Source organism: Pteropus vampyrus, unplaced genomic scaffold (genome assembly GCF_000151845.1).
Source record: "Pteropus vampyrus isolate Shadow unplaced genomic scaffold, Pvam_2.0 Scaffold67, whole genome shotgun sequence".
In the NCBI taxonomy this organism is placed as follows: Eukaryota; Metazoa; Chordata; class Mammalia; order Chiroptera; family Pteropodidae; genus Pteropus; species Pteropus vampyrus.
The window spans coordinates 5,911,052-5,930,493 of NW_011888848.1; the positions used below are offsets into that span (position 1 = coordinate 5,911,052).

Here is a 19,442-nt window from a genome sequence, read left to right on the forward strand (position 1 = left end):
AAAAGGGATCCAGGTTACAAAGCCCTTCTCTTCAATTATATAGCACAAGTCTCTGGACATAGGGGAGAGGGTTATTCTCCCTTATTGACACATGCAAATAATGAACAGCTCAAGAGTGGTCATGGAAATTTTAATAAATGCTGTGAATGGGGTTCTATAAGCATGCTTCATTGATTACTGGTGATCTTCTTCCCTGTTGTTTTTAGTAATTGAATCAGATTAAATTATTCAAAATTGGTATTACAATTAGATCTTTAAAATGGCAAACCTTCCAAATCAGACAAGTCTACACGAAGGAAAAGGGAGGTTATGCAAGGATATATGATATCCTTAAATATCACAGCAGATGAGCCAGTCTTTATTTGACCTTGACAGAAATGTAACATTTAATATTTTTAAGTGAGAGGCACCAAGAATGGAGAATTAAAAAAAAAAAAAATCAATTGGGGTCGGGGGAGGGAGAGAGGCAAACAAAAAAGCTACTGTTGAGCTACTAAACATTTCACCACATGCCTTCTGTTCAACATAAAACACTCAGGAAAGAAAACATATGTGAGAACCAGCTTTCAGGAAACATTTGATTAAAAAGAGTTACACTTACATCAGCTGTGTTTCAAGTTGTAGTCCACTGCATTTGATGTTTATAACTAAAGAGAAAATAAGAATACCACTGGCAAACTATCTGTATTTCAAGATCAAGGTCACTGATGCTGATTTCTGTTTGGCATGGGGTGGGCCACACTGCAGGATGTCACATCAGCTGAAGAATAGGTGCTTTGTGGCCTGGGAGAGAATCAGGGAGGGTTTCTGCAGCCCCATGGGGCTGCTCCTTTTGGCACCTTTCCACCTTGGTGAGAAGGAAGGCAGTTTGATTAATAAAAAATCTCACGCATAACTTTCGGGAAAAAGAGGGAAATGAGCCTTCCCTGGCACTCCTTGCTAAGTCTAAAACAGGCAGGGACAAGCTTGGCCTCAAGGAAGGTACTGGTGCTTTTCTGCCAGCCTCTGCCATGAGGAGCTCCATGATGAAATTAGAACTGAGGAAACTTTAAAGGGAAAGTTTAAGGGACAGTATGATAGATTATTAAATGTTTAACAACAGGAAAGCTTTTCTTTTAAAAAAGCAAGACATTAGAGTTAGTCTGCATATTTACTTTCTTCAGATTTTTCTCTGGTGGTTGTTGTTATTATTTGCTGTAAGAGTCAGAATAAACACGTTGTGAATGAATAAATTTTATCTAGATGATAAAGAGGAATCAGCAGGATCGAAGTGAATACTAATCTTCGATGGAACCCAGTTTTAACTCCTATTTGCCCTGAAAAGGAGCCATCACGTGTAACAGAAAATTTGGGTTGAAGCCAGTGAAAACGTATCAGAGAATGACAGCTCCAAATAGTGGTTTTACCTATTACAAAGGAAAAAATGATGGGTGGGTGGGGCTTTAGCTGTAATTACATTTTATTTTAGAAAAAGGGAGAGATCAGAGCAAATATGGTAAAATGATAATATGTATTAAATTGAGATAGTGGTACATGGTGTCTGTTATATCAGTTTTTAAATGATCTGTATGCTTGAAGTATTTTACAATGAAAACATTTTTTTTAAAAAAAAGAATGTGAAGACTTACACAGCAAGATTCCAGAAAGCTAACTGGGGGGTCTCTGACATGAAAGAAACATGCAGAGCACCAGATGGTCCAGTAGCCTGAATTCTAGAAATAATCTCGACATGGTAAGAGAGTGTCCAAGCCTGGCCTACAGCCAGCCTATCTGAAATTGGGTTTTATACATGGGACAAAATTTCAGTAGAGAAAAGAAGATTGGGATAGCCTCCTAGAGTTGGTTTTAAAATGATTTAACTTGAGGTATCATATTTGGACGATCAATAAGAGAGTAACCCAAGCAGGTTATACATTTACATGGTCTGCAAAGAAAGTTAGGTGTCTGTACCCCCAAACCACAGCCAGCCTCAACAGCTTTCAGATTGGCCCTACCTTTTGCTTCTGCCTGCATATAGTGACTGAGTGCACGCTGAACCACCGGCCCCTCAGAGCCTCTCAAGGGAGTGGTGTGCTCTCACAGAGGCATGATGGGAAAAGAGGGAGGGAGGTTGAGTGGTGGGGAGAGAGAGAAGAGTAAGAGGCTGTAGGTGAGGAAAAGGCAGAACTCATAACATTTTACTTTTAAGCCTGAATACACGTACTTCATTAAATATGGAGTGGATGTAAATCTCAGAAATATTATTATTTTTTTCTCAGTAAATGTGAATGCCCTCCGTCTGAAGTCCCTGCAGAGCGGACTCGGGGGGTAAGTGGAAGGCATTCTCCATTGCACCTCCCCCCACAGGAGGAAGGCTGAGGACCATTCCACTGGTGCTCCCGTTGCTCACACAGCTGCTCTGCAGGTTCACAGCCTGACTGAACGTGTCTCAACTTTCACTTTCTTTTCTGTAACAGTTTATGCCGAGGGCAGTTATCATAGAATATGGAACATTTAAGATATGTTTTTTTTTCTTCCCTTTTCTTTCTCCAACTGTACTAGCTCGGAGATTCTAGAAGAAATTAAACAGTCACCATGATCATTATCTTGAAAATAATTATCTACTAATAATCAAGAAAAGTACACGCTTGCAAAATAATATACTTAGGCAATTCCACACAACCTATGTGCTACAGCTTTATAGTAGAAAAGTATGCAAAGGAAAAAGGTTAAAGTTGATTTGACACTGCATCTAGATCAGTGGTTCTTAAGCAGGGTGATTTTTGCCCCCCCAGGGGACATGTGACAATGTCTGGAGACATTTTTGGTTGTCACAACTGTTGGAATATTATCGGCATGTGGTGGGCAGAAGCCAGGGATGCTGCCGAATATCCTACAACCCACTGGTATGTCCCCCACAACAAAGAGTTTTCTGGCCCCAAATATCACCAGTGCTGTTTGAGGAACTGTGATCTGGTTGTATCTGTTCCACAGCTTCCCTTTCAGCCTCACAAAGAGCCGGTGTTTAGTTAACTACTGCAGAACACATGTACAATTGTAAAGATCCTCCTGATAAAAGATATACACTAGGAGCAATTCCTTTCTCTGCCTAAAATTTAGGGAAAGGGGATTTAAAAACCCACTGTAAACTGAAAGGTCACCCTCAGCTATCCATTATGAAAAGACTATTAAAAGTGATATTGGGAGAATAGCTCTGGAAAAAATATCTCATGGTTGTCTCTTTCTCTTCCGCCTGCGCTCATCCCTCTGATTAAGAGCTCGTTAAGATCAATAACCTTACTTCCGTTAACTGTTGCAAGCAGCAGAGCCATTTAAACTCTCAGTGAATGTTGATAGGCTAGAAGAACAATGACAGTTTGTATCAAATTCTCTGAACTGTTCTTCCCTTCCTTACCACAAGATTAACTGCTTAATGCCTAATAAATATATGTTGAACTAGTGAATAAAAATAATGATTGGGTGCAATAATGAAGCTTAGCTAAGTTTAATAATGATCAATTTACACATTTATATTTTGACTTCCTTTACTATTAGTTGTTTATGTATCTGTATTTCCCACTAAGTATTAAACTCCTTGATAAAGAAACTATCATTTGATAAGAACACCTCATGTCCATTAGGTTGTTCCATTTTTAAATTATTTTATAAATGTGAGGCAGCAACTACTACATGAGAAGGATGTATGAAGACTGAGCATCATTGGATATATAAAGTTTTTTATTAGGTAATAAATCTATAACAAAGTTAATGCCACGTATTTGCTAGGATCAATAATTGTTTTTTAGCCACAAGAGATTGGAGCAATACAAGTAAATAGTTCATGAAAATACCATAATTTATATTTTTTGTGTAGAGCCAATCCAGAAAAAACTCCTAGTTTTTCTCTTAATTTTAATTCTTCAGTGAGTATAATCAGCGTCAATACTGATAACATGTATCTTTCAGTTATCTTTATGACAAGTCCACACACATGAACACATACAATATTTATCTATTGACACACAGACACATGTGTTAAAAAGGTAAGTGCTGGATCTGACTCCCTAACATCTGAGTACTCTTCACCCCCTGAGCCTTTCTCTCCCTGTTTCCAGTCATAATTCTCTGCCCTTTATTTCACCACTGTCCTCCTATGTCCTGTTCCCTAGGTCCTTTGCCCCCAGCATCCCAAATGTATGCATTCCACGTGAGAGTTCAATGAGCAATAATAGTCTGCTGTAGGATAAAGAGCCACCAGTTGTGTGAGAAAGGCAAGTTCTTTCCTCTGAGCCTCAGTTTCCTCACAGGTATCACACCTTTTACCTGGTACCAAGGTTGTTATGAGGATTAGAAGAGGTAATGTACGTAAAGTACTTGGCGAATCTTTGGTGCTTAATAAATGCTAACTCCCTTGTTTAATTGCTGCTCCTCTTTCCTCATGCAGATTCTGAGGGACTGAGACCATAAGACCATCTGTCAACTCCTTCTGTGGGCTGAACACATCATATTTACCTCACCTAATGACCCTGAATAAGAAAAATATCTTTCATTCCATATGAGAGTGAGGAGACTTAAAATGCAAATATGGTTGGTAGGACCAATACTATATAATATAGGTGGGTTTCATTCAAAAGGTAAGAAATATCATCATAGTATTTTGTCTTTTGTTTTGGAACAGGTATAAGAAATTAGAAAGGTCTGGGCCATAAGTGGGGTATGAGAGGGAGGAAACGAAATGCAAGCCTGGCAAAAACATAGACAGATTTCTTTGACATCATAATTCTGTTAAAGGCCTGCCCTGTTGTCCTTCACCTAGTCACACACACAAAAATGACTGAGACCAAAAATATGTCATATCTTAAGGGGCTTAGTGGAATCTAAGTTGGTAACGTTTTGCCAAAGCCTTGAAATACTGAACAAATACAAATTTTTATATATGACAAAACTGCATTTGTGGACTGGCTTATCTACAAAACTATTATCAATTATTCAGTGAAACATGACGCCATTCACGAAAATTAACTGAAATTAGAGAAAGGTATTCTCCTTAAATTAAGAAACAGTAAAACAACCTGAAGATGTGTGAACCACTCAACCACCCTTATCACAGGCCTGTTACGATGCACTACTTTCTAAAGACCACCACATACAGATGCACGTATGCTCAGGCAGAGGCCCCATGGTACTTCCAGGTTCTCTGTGGAACTTGTCCTCATTTAATCTCTTAGAGACCCTATGAAGTACATACCATCAAAGTTTCTGCATTTTATGCATTAGGGTACTGAGGTTTACAAGTGTTGGATAACCTAGTCAAAGCCACACAGATAGTCTGGATCTGAATTCATGATCTTAAATTCTATGCTCTTTAATCTATACACTCAGTCATTGTGTTTCATTTTCACTAAATCTCTAAAGAGTTGAAATTAAGCACTTCTTTCCAAGACATTAAAGTTTGAAGAAGTATATAATTAAAAAACCCTTGAAGGTGATCAAGAAATTGTAAAAGTTTGTCAGCTAATGTTGAAGTAATTTCTAATAAGTGAAAATATTAATAGAGTTTTTAAATCTGTCACTTCTATTGCTGAGACGATTTAAGAATTAGAGTAATCTCGTGAATATTTCGGCTTAGGGGCAAAGGCAGATGGTATTCATTTAAAGCAGTTCCTCGCCTTCACGCCTAGGAAATCAAATCTTCCAAAATTCACAGAGAAAGATGTCACTAACTTACTTTGACTTGAGGGTAGGACTTCTTGTTCTTCTCACTAGATGCACCAGGGAGTCCACCATGAGATGGGCCTTCACAGACATAGCGGAAACGAAATCCTCTCTGTGAAGATGAACATGGAGCCAACAAGTTTGAGAAAACTTATTAAAAAGTACTGGGACAAAGTTATACACAAATTTTTAATTCGTGTGTGTATGAGATGAGAAAGGAAAAACAAGAAATATGTAAAAGAGGACTTTGCAAATGAAAACCTCTTTTCCCATAATCTTACTACAAACATTGAGGTTAATTGATATTTGTGTACCAAGCTGTAGCTTAAAAGCCAGGTCGTGAATTATGCAGAAACTCTCCAGCTGTGCCTACACAGGGAATGAATTGCTGAAGAGTTGGTTTAAGTCTTGGACTTGATGTGCTACAGCTTGTTGGAATCAGAGCTTCCTCATCTCAAATTGCTGCTGCCAAGCTCTGAACCTGGCCATATTCCTTAAAGTTATGCTTCTTTGACTCTTAAACGAATTCCTTTATCTCCTCTGATTACAGCTGGTTCAGAAGGTAATACAGCAATGTCTTGTTAAATATAGCACATCCATGTTGTAGAACACATCCTAAGCTAGACTCCGCATTTGGTCAGCTTCTCTCAATAGTTCCAAAAGATAAGATCTTTGATTTTATGATTATTGATATTATCAAGCTCAAGCTCTCTGTATTAACTGACTTGAATGAATCCCAAACCAGACAGTCTCTTTAAATATTATTCAAAAGTTTTGCAGATGTAGTAAATCAATGAATAGTTAGCTAAAGTTTTTACTATATGAACTACTGTGGGCTGATCAACTCATGTTTTTTATCTATATAAATGAGAGTAGACTAGACTATCTTTAAGGTCTATCCCAGTTTTAACATTTTAAGATTTACAAAGTTAACAATTATAATTTGTATACATATTTGTATACAAAGAATAAAACCAGGACGAGTATGAGAATGGATTTCATCATCATACTAAGTGAACTTTCAGTATTTTTCCTAAAGGACTCAACTTCATAATAATGTCAGTCAATCTGTGGCAGTGTTAGTGGTTCATAATTATACAGTCACTAACAAGATGGTTTTTCTTTTTTCAAATTCACCTCTGGGTGAAAAGAATATGTTAATATACTTTAGGTAGCATACTAACCTTTCACTTATTTTTACTGTGAGACTGACTTCATATAAACAGTGCTAGGTTACTAAGCCACCAAGAGCTCTACACACCCACTAATTGCTGGTGGGGTTTCTGCCCTGCACACTCATAGCAACGGTGAACCTGGCAAACACAAAGGTTTTAACAGCTCTGAGCTCATCGACGAATGTAAAATTTTTGTCCTCCTTAGACTGCATTCTATTTAATTATTCCTCATGTCCAGTCTTGGGAAACAGTCTCTGAATGGTCCAGGGGCCCTGAATGAATTCATATCTCTGGCATCTGGAACTGTCCCTATACACTCTCTGTGATCTTTCTGATTTGCAAAGAGCATCGGTACTAAAGCATGATTCATGGGAATGAGTAAGGCCTGAAGTAAAGTCCCTAGCGTAGGAAAGTTCCTCAAGTTACACATGGCTCTAGAGTACATGATCAACTTGTTAAAGTAGGACCTAGAACAACTCTTGCATACGGCTCCTCAGGGGATTCCAAACTTAAATCCTAAGGAAGTCTTTGAGATGAGGTTAGTCATTTAGGGGCAATTCTTTTGTTTTGCCTCTCAACAAAATTCAAACTAAAAAATAAATTACAAATTTAGCTCTATACCTTTTGTAGATAAAGACTGTTGGCTTATTTTTAATTATTAAATAAAATTTCCAAAAGAATGAAAAAGCATAAGCATGTGCAACAGTTAGCTTCCAGAACTGGCTAACAATAAGGGTAGAAATTTACTCGACTACTACGCAATGTAAATACAATTTCAGTTTTTAAACGGTATTAGATAATTAGCACTGAATAATATGCAACAGAACTGGATATTTTCGAGATCAGTAGTCTATGCTATGACTCATCTCTGTCAGAGCTGGGGAGAATTGTGGCAGAGAAACGCTTCCCCGAAGAAAAAGAACATTTTTCTAACTTATTTTTTAAAATGTAATAAAGCAATTCATTATCTTTAATCACAAAATTCCTTTAGCAAAGTTGGAAAAATATATACATGTATACTTTTATATATTACTGAGAGTAGTATCAAATAAAATATGAGAAAAGAGACAAGTCTTAATAGCTTGCTTAAGTTCGAAAAACAATAGATATTTTTCATGGTTTCATAAGAGTAAAGTTCTAAAGGAATTTTAAGCTGAGGATTGAAATTTATTACTCTTTATTTTTAGGAAGATAGGATGTCTTCAAATGTGTTGTTAGGATGCATTTCTGAAACTAAATTTTTGAGAGTAAAGGTTTGTCAATCCACAGCCATTCATCTCAGTAACTCCATTTGCTTGAAATGAGTCATCAACCTCAAAGGCAAGGCTACATCCACCTGGTCAGAAAGTCTTACTTAAATACAACCTTCTTACTTTCACTGGAGTCAGACATCAAAATAACATCAGTTTAGTAAATGGACACATTATTTTACTCAGATGAGCTTTTATACCTCCACATATAGGGAATTAAATTTTGAATTGTAGAACTACGTAACTCTTCAGGTAAATTATAAATGTCAATTTTCTTATAACTGTTTGACCCATAATAAGAAATTGCATTTAAACTTCTCATTGTAGTGCAATGCTTATGAAAATGGATATTTGAAAAAACATACTGTCTGGTATGCAGAAAAATAATTTTCAGTTGATCTTTTAGTTTCATGGGTTACCCAGATCTTACAAGCTAGAAAATTTTCCAGCAGGCCAGACCACTGCATAGAATTTCAAGGTTAAAGTTCCACTGGGAGGGTCTTTGAGGGAATTGATGACCTCCTGTGAGAAGTCACTACTGTGGAATTGGACATAAGCAAAGGAACACATTTTGGCAGCCTGTGGAGTCAGGCTCTGCCACCTACGAGCAACTAGAACAATACCCTGAAGTCGCAGGTCCCCACACCAAAAACTTTTATCTAAGTTCAATCTTATAAGAATAGTCTATTTGGTCATAGACAAGATATTTGTATCCTTTAAATGCTGACCAAATCCAAATACATATATAATGCCATGATTATAATAACCACAATAAATGTTATATTTAAGTTCTCAGTTAGCATTTGTTAAATGTTACACAATGTAAAAGTGCTAAATTCACAAGCCTGAGCTACTAAAACACTTAGGAAAGGTACTGAGTAATATAACTGCAAGAGAGCAGGTATACATGCCCTCCGTCTCACACAAATTTGATAAGCACATCCATTTAGAGATTTACTGACTTTGTCCTAATTCTGTAGAGGACTACTGCATTACTTCTACCCTCTAATAATTGAAATCTATAGGCAAATACTAAAGATTCTCTTTCCTCCTCTTTCATAGCACTGGTCCCAATCAACTTGCAATAAATATTATCCACAGAGTTCAGGCATGGTGAGGAGGCCACTTCAATTCCATGGGATCCTCTACGGGATCCAGTGGTGCAAGGAAGAGCCTGAGAAAATAAAATGCTCTTCTCCTGACTCCAAAGAGACTAAGTCTAAAGGTAACACCATAACGTCGATTCTAATTGAAAAATAAATAAATAAATAAAAACAACAAAGCTAACACCAGAAGGAAGAGAACTCAACTGTTCATTCTAATATTATCTACCTCCCACTGGTACTTTTAGTATCTTTGGGTACATGTTCCAAAGACAGAACAGAAAAGACTAGAGCTACTAAAGGCAGGAGGAAGGCTAAGAAGTACTGCACGTGCATGACACGATTGAAGGATGTAACTCTGAGTATGTGAGCTGTATGTATGCACATTTCCGTATGAATGACGATGAGTGGAGATAACCTGTGCCTTTTCTAGGAGTGGCTGGTAAATAAAGTTGGTAGAGAGAGTAAGATACCAAGGATTTATAATTAATGGAAGTTTTACAGAACTATGTACTGAGGTTCAAGACAGTTTGAAGAATGACTAAGAGAAATGTAAAATGGACAAATGAAGTTGTTACAGAATTTGGCAGGTTGTTGATCTTCTAGATAAGATACTTCCTTCATAAAACTCATGCATTATTATTCGGTGCTTGATATATTAATATTAGACTTATGGATCTAACATTTAAAGTCCCACCCCTTTATAATCTTCTTACCTGTTTAGGTTGCTCTAATATTTGAAGATATGGGCCATCTGCTAAAAACAAAAACAACAAACAGAAACCAAAAGAATGTGAGGCTTCTCAAATTTGGTATAAAATATAAAGCAAGTAAAAAACTGAAATTATGTTTTTAACTAGAGGTTTCAATTAAATCTTTAGCTAAAATCTCACAAGTATATAATTTATTTTCCTCATCTGAATATTGAATTTATCCTTTTTTTTTTTTTTTTAACAGTCTTACACCTTTAGGAACCACAATAAGTAAACATTCTTGAATGGTGATGATACATTGTACAACTCAATAAAAGGCCTGATATTTGATAAGGATTAAGATATTAAAAGTCTTCACAATTTTGTGTACCAACAAAGCATTTTCTTTTGCCTTTATATCATTAGATACTGACTTCTATTCCTCAGAGAGATTGTGCTTAATGTGAAATTACAAGAGACTGAGCTGGTACCTACATGTGTGAAATACACAGATAATGGTCTGTTTTTCCTTACACTAATTTTTGGTTACTTTCTCTTACTTGAATCTGAAGTACTGCCTCCATTCCCTAACTGGCTAGCTTGTTCCTCCTTCCTCCTAAATTTAATTTGGTCTATCTGACATGATGGACTTTTCTTATTAATACATAGCTTTTGATGTTTGTATACAATTTTTGAATACTATGCTCTGATATAAACTCTATTCTAAAAAAGCACAAGCATTTTATAAAATCTTGAAAATAATTTAATTGAAGACAGGTACACGCCAATTAATTATTATATAAGCATAAAGGAAACTAGAAACTTAATCCATACCTTGATTATATCTGACTTTGGAAATTCAAAGGAAAATTAGATCTTCTGACAGTATAAATACAAATTTGTTCAATATGAGAAAGTCCCTAAGCTCCCCAGCTGGTTTTATGTCAATAGCATAATAACCCTTAGCTCTGCAATAAATAAAGGCATATGGTGTTTCTTACAGGTTTGAATGTAAATGTAAAAGTTTGGTACTAGAAAAATTCTGGGAGAATGCTTCTGGGTCCATTTCAATCCTTACTGTCTCTTAGCCAGAAGTTTAAGACCTATTATTTTAGATAAATACATTTATAAAGAAGAGCTAAACACCTTCAGATTGAAATTAAAAATAAACTACTAACTTAAGAGAGGAATTATTTTTATCTTCTCAGTATTATGATGAATCAGGATAAAACTAGAGAACAGCAGGAAACAAAGGTATAATTATTTCCTGTTATTATTGAAGAAATTTACAAGAAAGTCAGTTGAAAAATGACTGAATTTGCAGCGAAACATACACACGAAAGGAAATACGGGTAGTGAGGGGCCAATGTAGTATAATTTAGGTAAATTATCTCTCTTGTCTGTATGAAATTCATCCCTGGACATTTTTAGCTAGTTTCAGAAAATAAATTGCAATTCAAAAATTCTAAAACATGGCTAGAATTTAATTTTTGATAAGGAAATAAAACCAATTAGAAATAGGAGTATTTTCATACTACTAACATATAGCCTGTATGACAATGTAACAAATATAGTTATAAAAACATTCCCTCTAGAATTCTCAATGAATATATCAAGAAGAGAGGCATTTAAGAAAGCAGCATTTGGATGTCATGGAAAATACAGGGGAGTTGGAACACATTGACATTAAACTTCAAGTCTCTCACTTATTACTGATTCTTCTAAAAATACTTGAAATCTTGCTATTATTTTTTCTGTATGATTAAATTTCCTTTAAATATGTGAAATTCCAAGGTTTGGAAATTTTATTAGTGAAATGGGGCCATTTTTCTCTTTTGGGGAACATACTCAAAAGTTAAATCAACTAGAAAACTCGATTTGATATGCATATAATTGTTTCAATGCCAATTTTCTTTTGGTCACATTTCTATTCCATGAAGTGACATCCCATCACATCCCTATGTGATGGGATGTCCATGAAGTGACATCCCATCACATAGAGAAACTTAAAAATTATGGCATAATGTTATAGACTTAACAGTTGTACTATATCTCAAAGAGTTTTCAACAAGTAGTGAAACTACTTATGGTTTTAGATTTTAAGAAATATAGAAGATAAAATGTTTCATGTCAAAATTACAAGATAATATTGGTTTACATACTCTTCCTATCCCTTTAAAATGTGAATAAAACAGTGTACATCTTGGATTCTAAAAACTGTACTATGCCATGTAAGAGAGGGGGTAAAATGTAACAATAGGAATGATTAGGTAATAACTGGAAAATAAAATTTTCAGGTATAATTTTAGAAGTTTTTCTAATATTATGGCAAAAATGATTTCTACAATGTTAAGCTCTGACCACAGAATATTTACTGAGATGGTTCATTTGATAATCTTATTTCTAGCTTCATAAACTTGATGAAATAAATACATTATAAAAGTGTCTGCCTCAGGATAGCATTTGGCATCTACAAGGCATTAAATGAAAAGTATTTGTTTCCTGAGGGCAGAACCAAGTTGTTTTCAATAAAGCATTAATACTAAGAAAAATACTTTGATCCTCAGAATTAAAAGTTCACAGGAAACACAGAAGCTACTAAGATATTTACTTGTTCTTCACAGGAAGCTGACCTAGAGCTCAAATTGGACAGCAGTTCACGAGATCTCAGATATGGGAGCCTACAAAATATGCTTTGTGGTATAGAGAAAAAGGCCTCAGGAACACAACTTCTGCTAGTGAAGGTGAAGGCATAGGAGATTTACTTTTTCCCTCCTCTGAACTCCTAGAAATAATAGAGATAAAAAGGCAGAAGAACATCCTGATCTAAAAAACGAAAAGTAAGTGACAGAATAACAATAATAGTTTTAAATGTGAATGATACAAATTAGATAAAGTCTCCCAATGAGGACAAGCAAGTCCATGGTAAATTGAAGAGCTGATGCCCACTTCAGTGATTACAAAACTCCCATTTTATATACAATTTCCATCATTTACTCACACTGCTTTTGAACATCTCTTTAGTCTCACTGGTGATGTGAGGAGCACATAAAAGAACCATCACATTGATCTTACATAGAAATCAATAAATAAAAGAAGAGACTAAATGTGTTGATTTTTTAAATCACTCATATGAGATTAAACAATCTGTGGGTGGGGATAATATCTCATATTAGAAGGAAAGATGATTATCATGGGTTTTACCCAACTGGTCAGAATGTAACACTAAGAGTTTTTTAAAAAGACGATTTTTCTACTAGGATGATTTTTATGATTTTTGTACACTTTGTTTCCCCAGTGCCTAGCATACACAATAGGCACTCAAATGTTTTTGGAATAGATCTGAGGGGTAGAGATGCCTGCATCTGGGGCAAAGCAAAGAGAAGGTAAAAAGAATCCAGAGATAATGAGATTGGGTGACAAGGAAAATCCTCATATTGAGTGAAGAAATTCCTTCTGAGCTGTCTCAGCAGATATCAGCAACGATTGCAAATGATATAATAAGTAATTGGGGTGAAACATTTTTGTGCAAATATATTTCAAGAAAGTACATTAAAAAATTGTTTTTAGAACATAAATTGCCATTTCCTTCCTAGGTGTATCACTGACTTTCTAAAAGAGACTATTAGCAAATCCTGAATTAAAAAAAATGAAAGCAAAACAATAGGCAACAGGAGTTGGGATTTTTCTTACCCGTCTGCAGTGGCATCTGTGGTTGAAATAATTCTGGATTAAATATTGTATGATTCAAAGGATCCAAATGAAACATCTGTAACAGAAAATTTAAATTTTCAATCATTGTTTTTCCAACACTGTATTAAATATGTAAAGTTGCTATACCTAAAACTTAATTACAAGAACAAAAACTAAACTAAAAACAAAAATCTGAAAATATTTCAGATCAAGATTTTAAAAATACCTTCATGTGTATGGAACTTTACATAGGGTTGAGTTGTGTTTAAGTGACAAGGAGATTTGAGAAGAACGACCTAGCTACAAAGTCCATAAAGGTAGCTTATTTAACCAGTATATCTTCAGGGATCAGAATATTTTTATCACACAGTGGACACTTAAATATTTGTTGAATGAATGATTTGAAGGTTGTACTCTCTTAGAAATATAAGCACAAGAAAATAATCCTAGAAATCTGTTCTTTTTTTTTTTGATTTTTTTTTTTTTTTATGATGGCAAATAAACCCCAATTTTAAGGCCTGAAAGAATTAGCCAGCAGCCCGGGAAAACTTTACAGAAAAACTGAAAATATGACTTACAGTCCAAGGAGCAGAGACGTGAACGTAGAACTCCCTCACCTTTATTTTTTTCTTTTTACCTTTATTTACCTAGCACAATGCAAAAAATGCCTGGAATTTAGTGGGTGTGGTAGGTTGAATAACAGTTCCAGAAAAGGCATCCATATCCTAATCCCCAGAACCTGTGAACACTGTCTCATATAGCAGAAGGGACTTTGCAGATGTTATTAAAGTAAGAATACAGAGATAGGGAGATTATTCTGGATTATCCAGATAGGCCCAATAAGAAGGATGCAGGATATCAATGTGAATAATGGGAGATGCGACAATTGAAGTAAGAGGCTGGAGCAACTGAGGAGACCATAAGGCAAGAAACACAGGCAGCCTGTAGAAGCTCCAAAAGGCAAGAAAATGAAAGCTTCCTGAAGGAAAGCAGCCCTGCCAACACCTCGATTTTAGACTTCTGACCTCCAGATTATAAGAAAAGAAATTTGTGTTGCTTTAAGTCACTAAATTGAGGTTATTTGTTTTGGCACCAACAGACATGCAATATATTTTGATGGAATTATATTCTATTGATAAGTTACGAATAATTGCTTATTACGAATAAATGGAAAAAATTTCTTTCCATTTAGTTTCATTCGTGATTTTAAATTCATATTTCTGAGCTGGGTAATTGTTTCAACCTAGTCAGTCATCAATTTTAAACATCTGTGGACAGCATAGAAATCAACCATTTTCCACTTTTTATGATTTGCTAGTTGGTAAGAGTGCTGCCCCTGGTATTTGTAAAAAAACACCAGTATTACAATTTACTCCTTTTCTTTATTTAGTATATTATTGCAAGTTCTTGGGTACCTAATGCTTCGTTACATCAAGAGTAAGAAACACATTGTGTAAATAAAGAACCTTTCTCATTCAGTTGTGAGATATGCAAATTTTCAATTGAGGAATAGTAAATGTGCTTCGCTTCACTGCTTAAAGCTCAACTACGCTTTTCATTGTTTGCTGAAAAGGAAATATAGGAGTGAAAAGACCTGTTATTGTAAAAACAGGCCCCACCTTACAGCATATTCATAGAGCAGAGAGTCTCAGAGAACAAAAGATGACCTAGTAGGAAAAAAAAAAATCTTTCCTATGGTTCTGTAAGTGGCCTCAACGACTGGTTAGAGGGTAAAAGCACTGATCTTAGGAAAGGGACACTTCAATTCAGACAAAGAAGGGAGAAGCTGAGTTGTGCTGCCACTTGCATTGCTTGCATCGTGTATAATAAGGTCAAGAGTGGACAGCAAATTCCAGAGTATGCTACACACTGAAGCTATCTCACTGAGGACATGTAAACTTCAGAAAATATATACCACTCAGCTTCAGAAAAGGAAAAAAATAAAGTTCAATGACCTTTCCTCTCAAAAATGGAAATATCAGAATATGCCCCACCTGTTGCTGATGATCAGAAAAATGCCCACATGAGAAAAACTTTCGAAATGAATGTTTTTAGCAGATTTTTCTCTTGTGTGGCATAAAGGACTATCTCTTGTTGATAAGATTTCCTGCATATAAACAGGAAAGCATGGTCTGAAACTAAGAAGAAACAACTCGAATGCTGGTTAGATTTTGCCTTTAACTGTTAGAGACAGCATATTAAAAGTGAAAGATAAGACATAGGTTTTTGATAATATGAGTAGCCAAATGTCTTTCATGCTATAATCAAAGAAGATGTTCCTAGACTTATCCTATGTCATCATTTCAAAAATAAAGTTCAAAAGGAGCATCTGAATGTAAAAAGCTATGCACACTCAACTCTAAATCAATCAGAACATTATCAAGAGTAATGAATGCTAGGTAAGTCTTTTTTATTTAAAGAAGCATTGATAGACCCCTTAACAAGTATTTCACTTTTGGTTTTATTTTTTCTGACATTCTTTGCATGTGTAAATTTGGGAAATTCATTTTTTTAGGTGGTTGCCACTAAAGATTAAGTGTGAAATGACTGCAAATCTTGGCTCAGGGTGTCCTGGTACCTCGTGTTCCCTCTCTTGACTAGCCTAGCAAGCTACTGTTCCAAACCTCAGCTTACACAGACTTCCTTTGGAAAGTCCTCCCTTACCCTGTTTTCCCCATAGGGCAGCGCAGACTGACCCCTGTCAGCATTTCTGTCCTATTCTGTGCAGACTACGACTACAGTATTTATCAACATATGAAACTATTCATGTTGCTAACCCCCATATTAGAATGGCAGCTTCTGAAATTAAGGTCTATATATCACTTATTTTTGTACCTCTCCTTAGTCAATGTTCTGCTAGATAGTAATGCCTCAATAAATAGCTGATGAATGAATAAACCTCAGTTTAGATACTTCTTAAAAGTCATTCTATTAAAATTTTATTATTGCCATTGTAGTTACCCTAGAGTCTGAAAATTGCTTTCAAATGGTTCCTTTAACATACATAATATATATAAATATAAAAACATATATAAAGAAAAAAATATTAATAATCAACAAAGATTTGTTGGACTAGTCAACATTTCCATAAGCTTGAAATTTTCCCAACTAAAATACTAGGTGAAAAAGAAAAAAAAGACACTAGTATCTCTTCACAACTGCTAATAAAATTATAATGAACAGTTTTATGCTCCCAAAGCACATTCACTGCCCTTAAGTCTTTTCAACAACCCTGTTAGTGTGGAGCTAGCATTCCTATTTTATAAAGAAGAAAAGTGAGGACCAGAGTGGACTAAGTGATTCCTCAAGTTTTAAGAGCTTATCAATAGCAGTCAGTACTTACAAAAAGATCTTCAAATTCTAAGTCCAAATGGTCTTTTAACTACACCGATCGATCTGCCTCCTCATTAGATGAGTTTCGAATAAATATTTTGTGTCCTCCCCACCCCCCGCCAAAAGATACGTTCAAGTCCTAACCCGCAGTACCTGTGAATGCGACTTTACTTAGAAATAGGGTCTTGCAAATGTGACCAAGTTGAGATGAAGTCATACCAAAGGGTGGGCCCTAAATCTAATGACTGGCACCTTCAGAAGAAAAAAGAGAGGGAAATTTAGATAAAGAGAAACAGGAGAGATACACAGGGAGGAAGGCTTTGTGCTGGAGTGATGCACTACAAGTTGAGGAATTCCAAGGATTGCTAGCAATCACCAGAAGCAAGGGGAGAGGCACAGAACAGGTTCTCCTTCAGAATTTCCGGTTATTTCAACCCTGTTGTCATCTTGACTTTGGACTTCTAGCCTCCAGAACTATGAGAGAATATATTTCTGTTGTTTTAAGCCATTCAGTTTGCGGTGATTTGTTACAGCAGCCCTAGGACACTAATACAATAATAATCATTTGACCTGTAGCGTATATGACTTTTATGTGACAATGTGTTATATCAGGGTTTAAGTTACTCATTTTATAAGACATCTTCTCTCTGACCTTACATGGAGAAATGGGGAAACTGCATAAACAATTAAAAAAATTTTTAACCAATTTTAGAGTTTGCCTGATACTTACTATTATTACCTCTGTTATTTAAAAACATAAATACATTTGCAAAAAAAATTATCAGTGAGATGATTATAATACTCACTTGTTCATGGCCTCCCAAATACGGATCGTCTTCTGCCATTCTGGAGCTTTATATGAAACAAAACAAAAGCAAACCGTAAGACTGAAATAAACCTTAAAAATGCAATCATGCATGTATTATTCCAGTAAGACCAAATATAACCCTTTTTTAAAGACCTTATGAGGAGGACGTGGTCTAGTTCTTCTTTGCAATCTAAATCTAACAGCAGAAAGATTGCATAATCAAGGAATTACCATTTACATGTAATCCAAAACCCTTATGTCAAGCTCACAACAGTGTCCTGGTGTTTGGTACAACTAGTCTTCATCTTCTGTATAAAATTCATGCATATTTGGATTCTAAGAGGTGATTTCTTTTTGTCACCACATGGACTTCAAGGATGTACAGTCTTAGCGCTTCGTGTAGATTATTTTCTAACCCTTCGTGAATTCTGTGATGGTCCTAAAATGGTCTCCAAGCTTTCAATATGCTGCTCGAGTTGAGAAACTAAGGGGGGTGCCATTCTGCTGTCAGACGGGCCTGGTCAGTGCGTCACGGCACAAGGGGATGATGGCTACAGGGCGCCGTGCTCTGGCCTCCGGTGTGTTCCACTGCAGCGACACATTGTCAAAATGGTACAGTAGTTCCCCCTTATCCATGGTTTCACTTTCCATGGTTTCAGTTACCCATGGTCGGAAATTATTAAATGGAAAATTCCAGATACAATTTATAAATTTTAAATTGTGTGCCTTTCCGAGTGGCATGATGAAATCTCCTGTCATCCTGCTCCATCCCACCTGGGATGCGCATCTTCTCTTTGTCCAGTGTCCCCACGCTGTATTCCACACCAATCCATTAGTCACTTAGTAGCCATTTTGGTTATCAGATTGACTGTTACAGTATCATAGTGCTTGTGTTCAAGTAACTCTTATTTTACTTAATAATGGCCCAAAGTGAAAGAGTAGTGATGCTGTCAATTTGGATGCGCCAAAGAGAAGCCATAAGTGCTTTCTTTAAGTGAAAAGGTGAGTACAGTACAATAAGATATCCACCTTCACATAATTTTAGTACAGTATATTGTTATAATTGTCCTATTATATTATTAGTTACTGTTGTTAATCTCTTACTGTGCCTAATTTATAAACTAAACTTTATCACAAGTATGTATGTATAGGAAAAAACATAGGGTTTGGTACTGTCCTTGGGTTCAGGGGACTTGGAATGTATCTCCCATGGATGAGGGGGAACTACTGTATAGAAACACTGTAATATTGAAAGTGCAATCAAAAGACACAAAAGTAAGAGCCCTATTACCAGGGCTACCGCCTCAGATTTAATCAACCACAGCCAGCCATTAATATATTGCCTGCCCTGGCAAGCTTCTGTTATCGAGAGGCCTGAAAAAAGTGAAGAACCACATCATCAGATAAAAATAGTATCTAAAATCATATATCATTTTGGATTTATTTATTTAAGAAATATCCTTATCATCATTTTAAATGCAAGTTAATTTTATTTAAATTTACTTAGATCAAATTTTAGATATAAGAAAAATTAGAAGATTAAAAAAAACAAGACTGAAAACAAATATAAATTCCTGAGGCAAAGTTTTCCTTTTTTTTTTTTTTTTTTCATGAAGTCTATAAAGCTCTCAAAGGTACTTGGGACTGCGGCTGAAATGTTAGCTGTCCATCAAAATCTGTTCTTTCCTTTCCCA

At 35.6% G+C, this 19,442-nt stretch overlaps 1 protein-coding gene across 2 annotated transcripts in view; it reads right to left on the minus strand.

Moving 5' to 3' along the window:
- NFKB1 (nuclear factor kappa B subunit 1) overlaps nt 1–19,442 on the minus strand; it is a 110,036-nt gene that overhangs the window by 71,421 nt on the left and 19,173 nt on the right. Inside the window, exons 2-5 of one of the 2 annotated variants that reach the window (XM_023531392.1) lie at nt 17,747–17,792; nt 13,608–13,683; nt 9,939–9,976; nt 5,708–5,806 (exon numbers count right to left, since the gene is read on the minus strand). In XM_023531392.1, coding sequence (XP_023387160.1) covers nt 5,708–5,806; nt 9,939–9,976; nt 13,608–13,683; nt 17,747–17,785 — 252 coding nt within the window. In that variant the 5' untranslated portion in view covers nt 17,786–17,792. Of the gene's footprint in view, nt 1–5,707; nt 5,807–9,938; nt 9,980–13,607; nt 13,684–17,746; nt 17,793–19,442 lie in introns of both variants that reach the window. The other variant, XM_011361512.1, reaches the window with a different exon arrangement.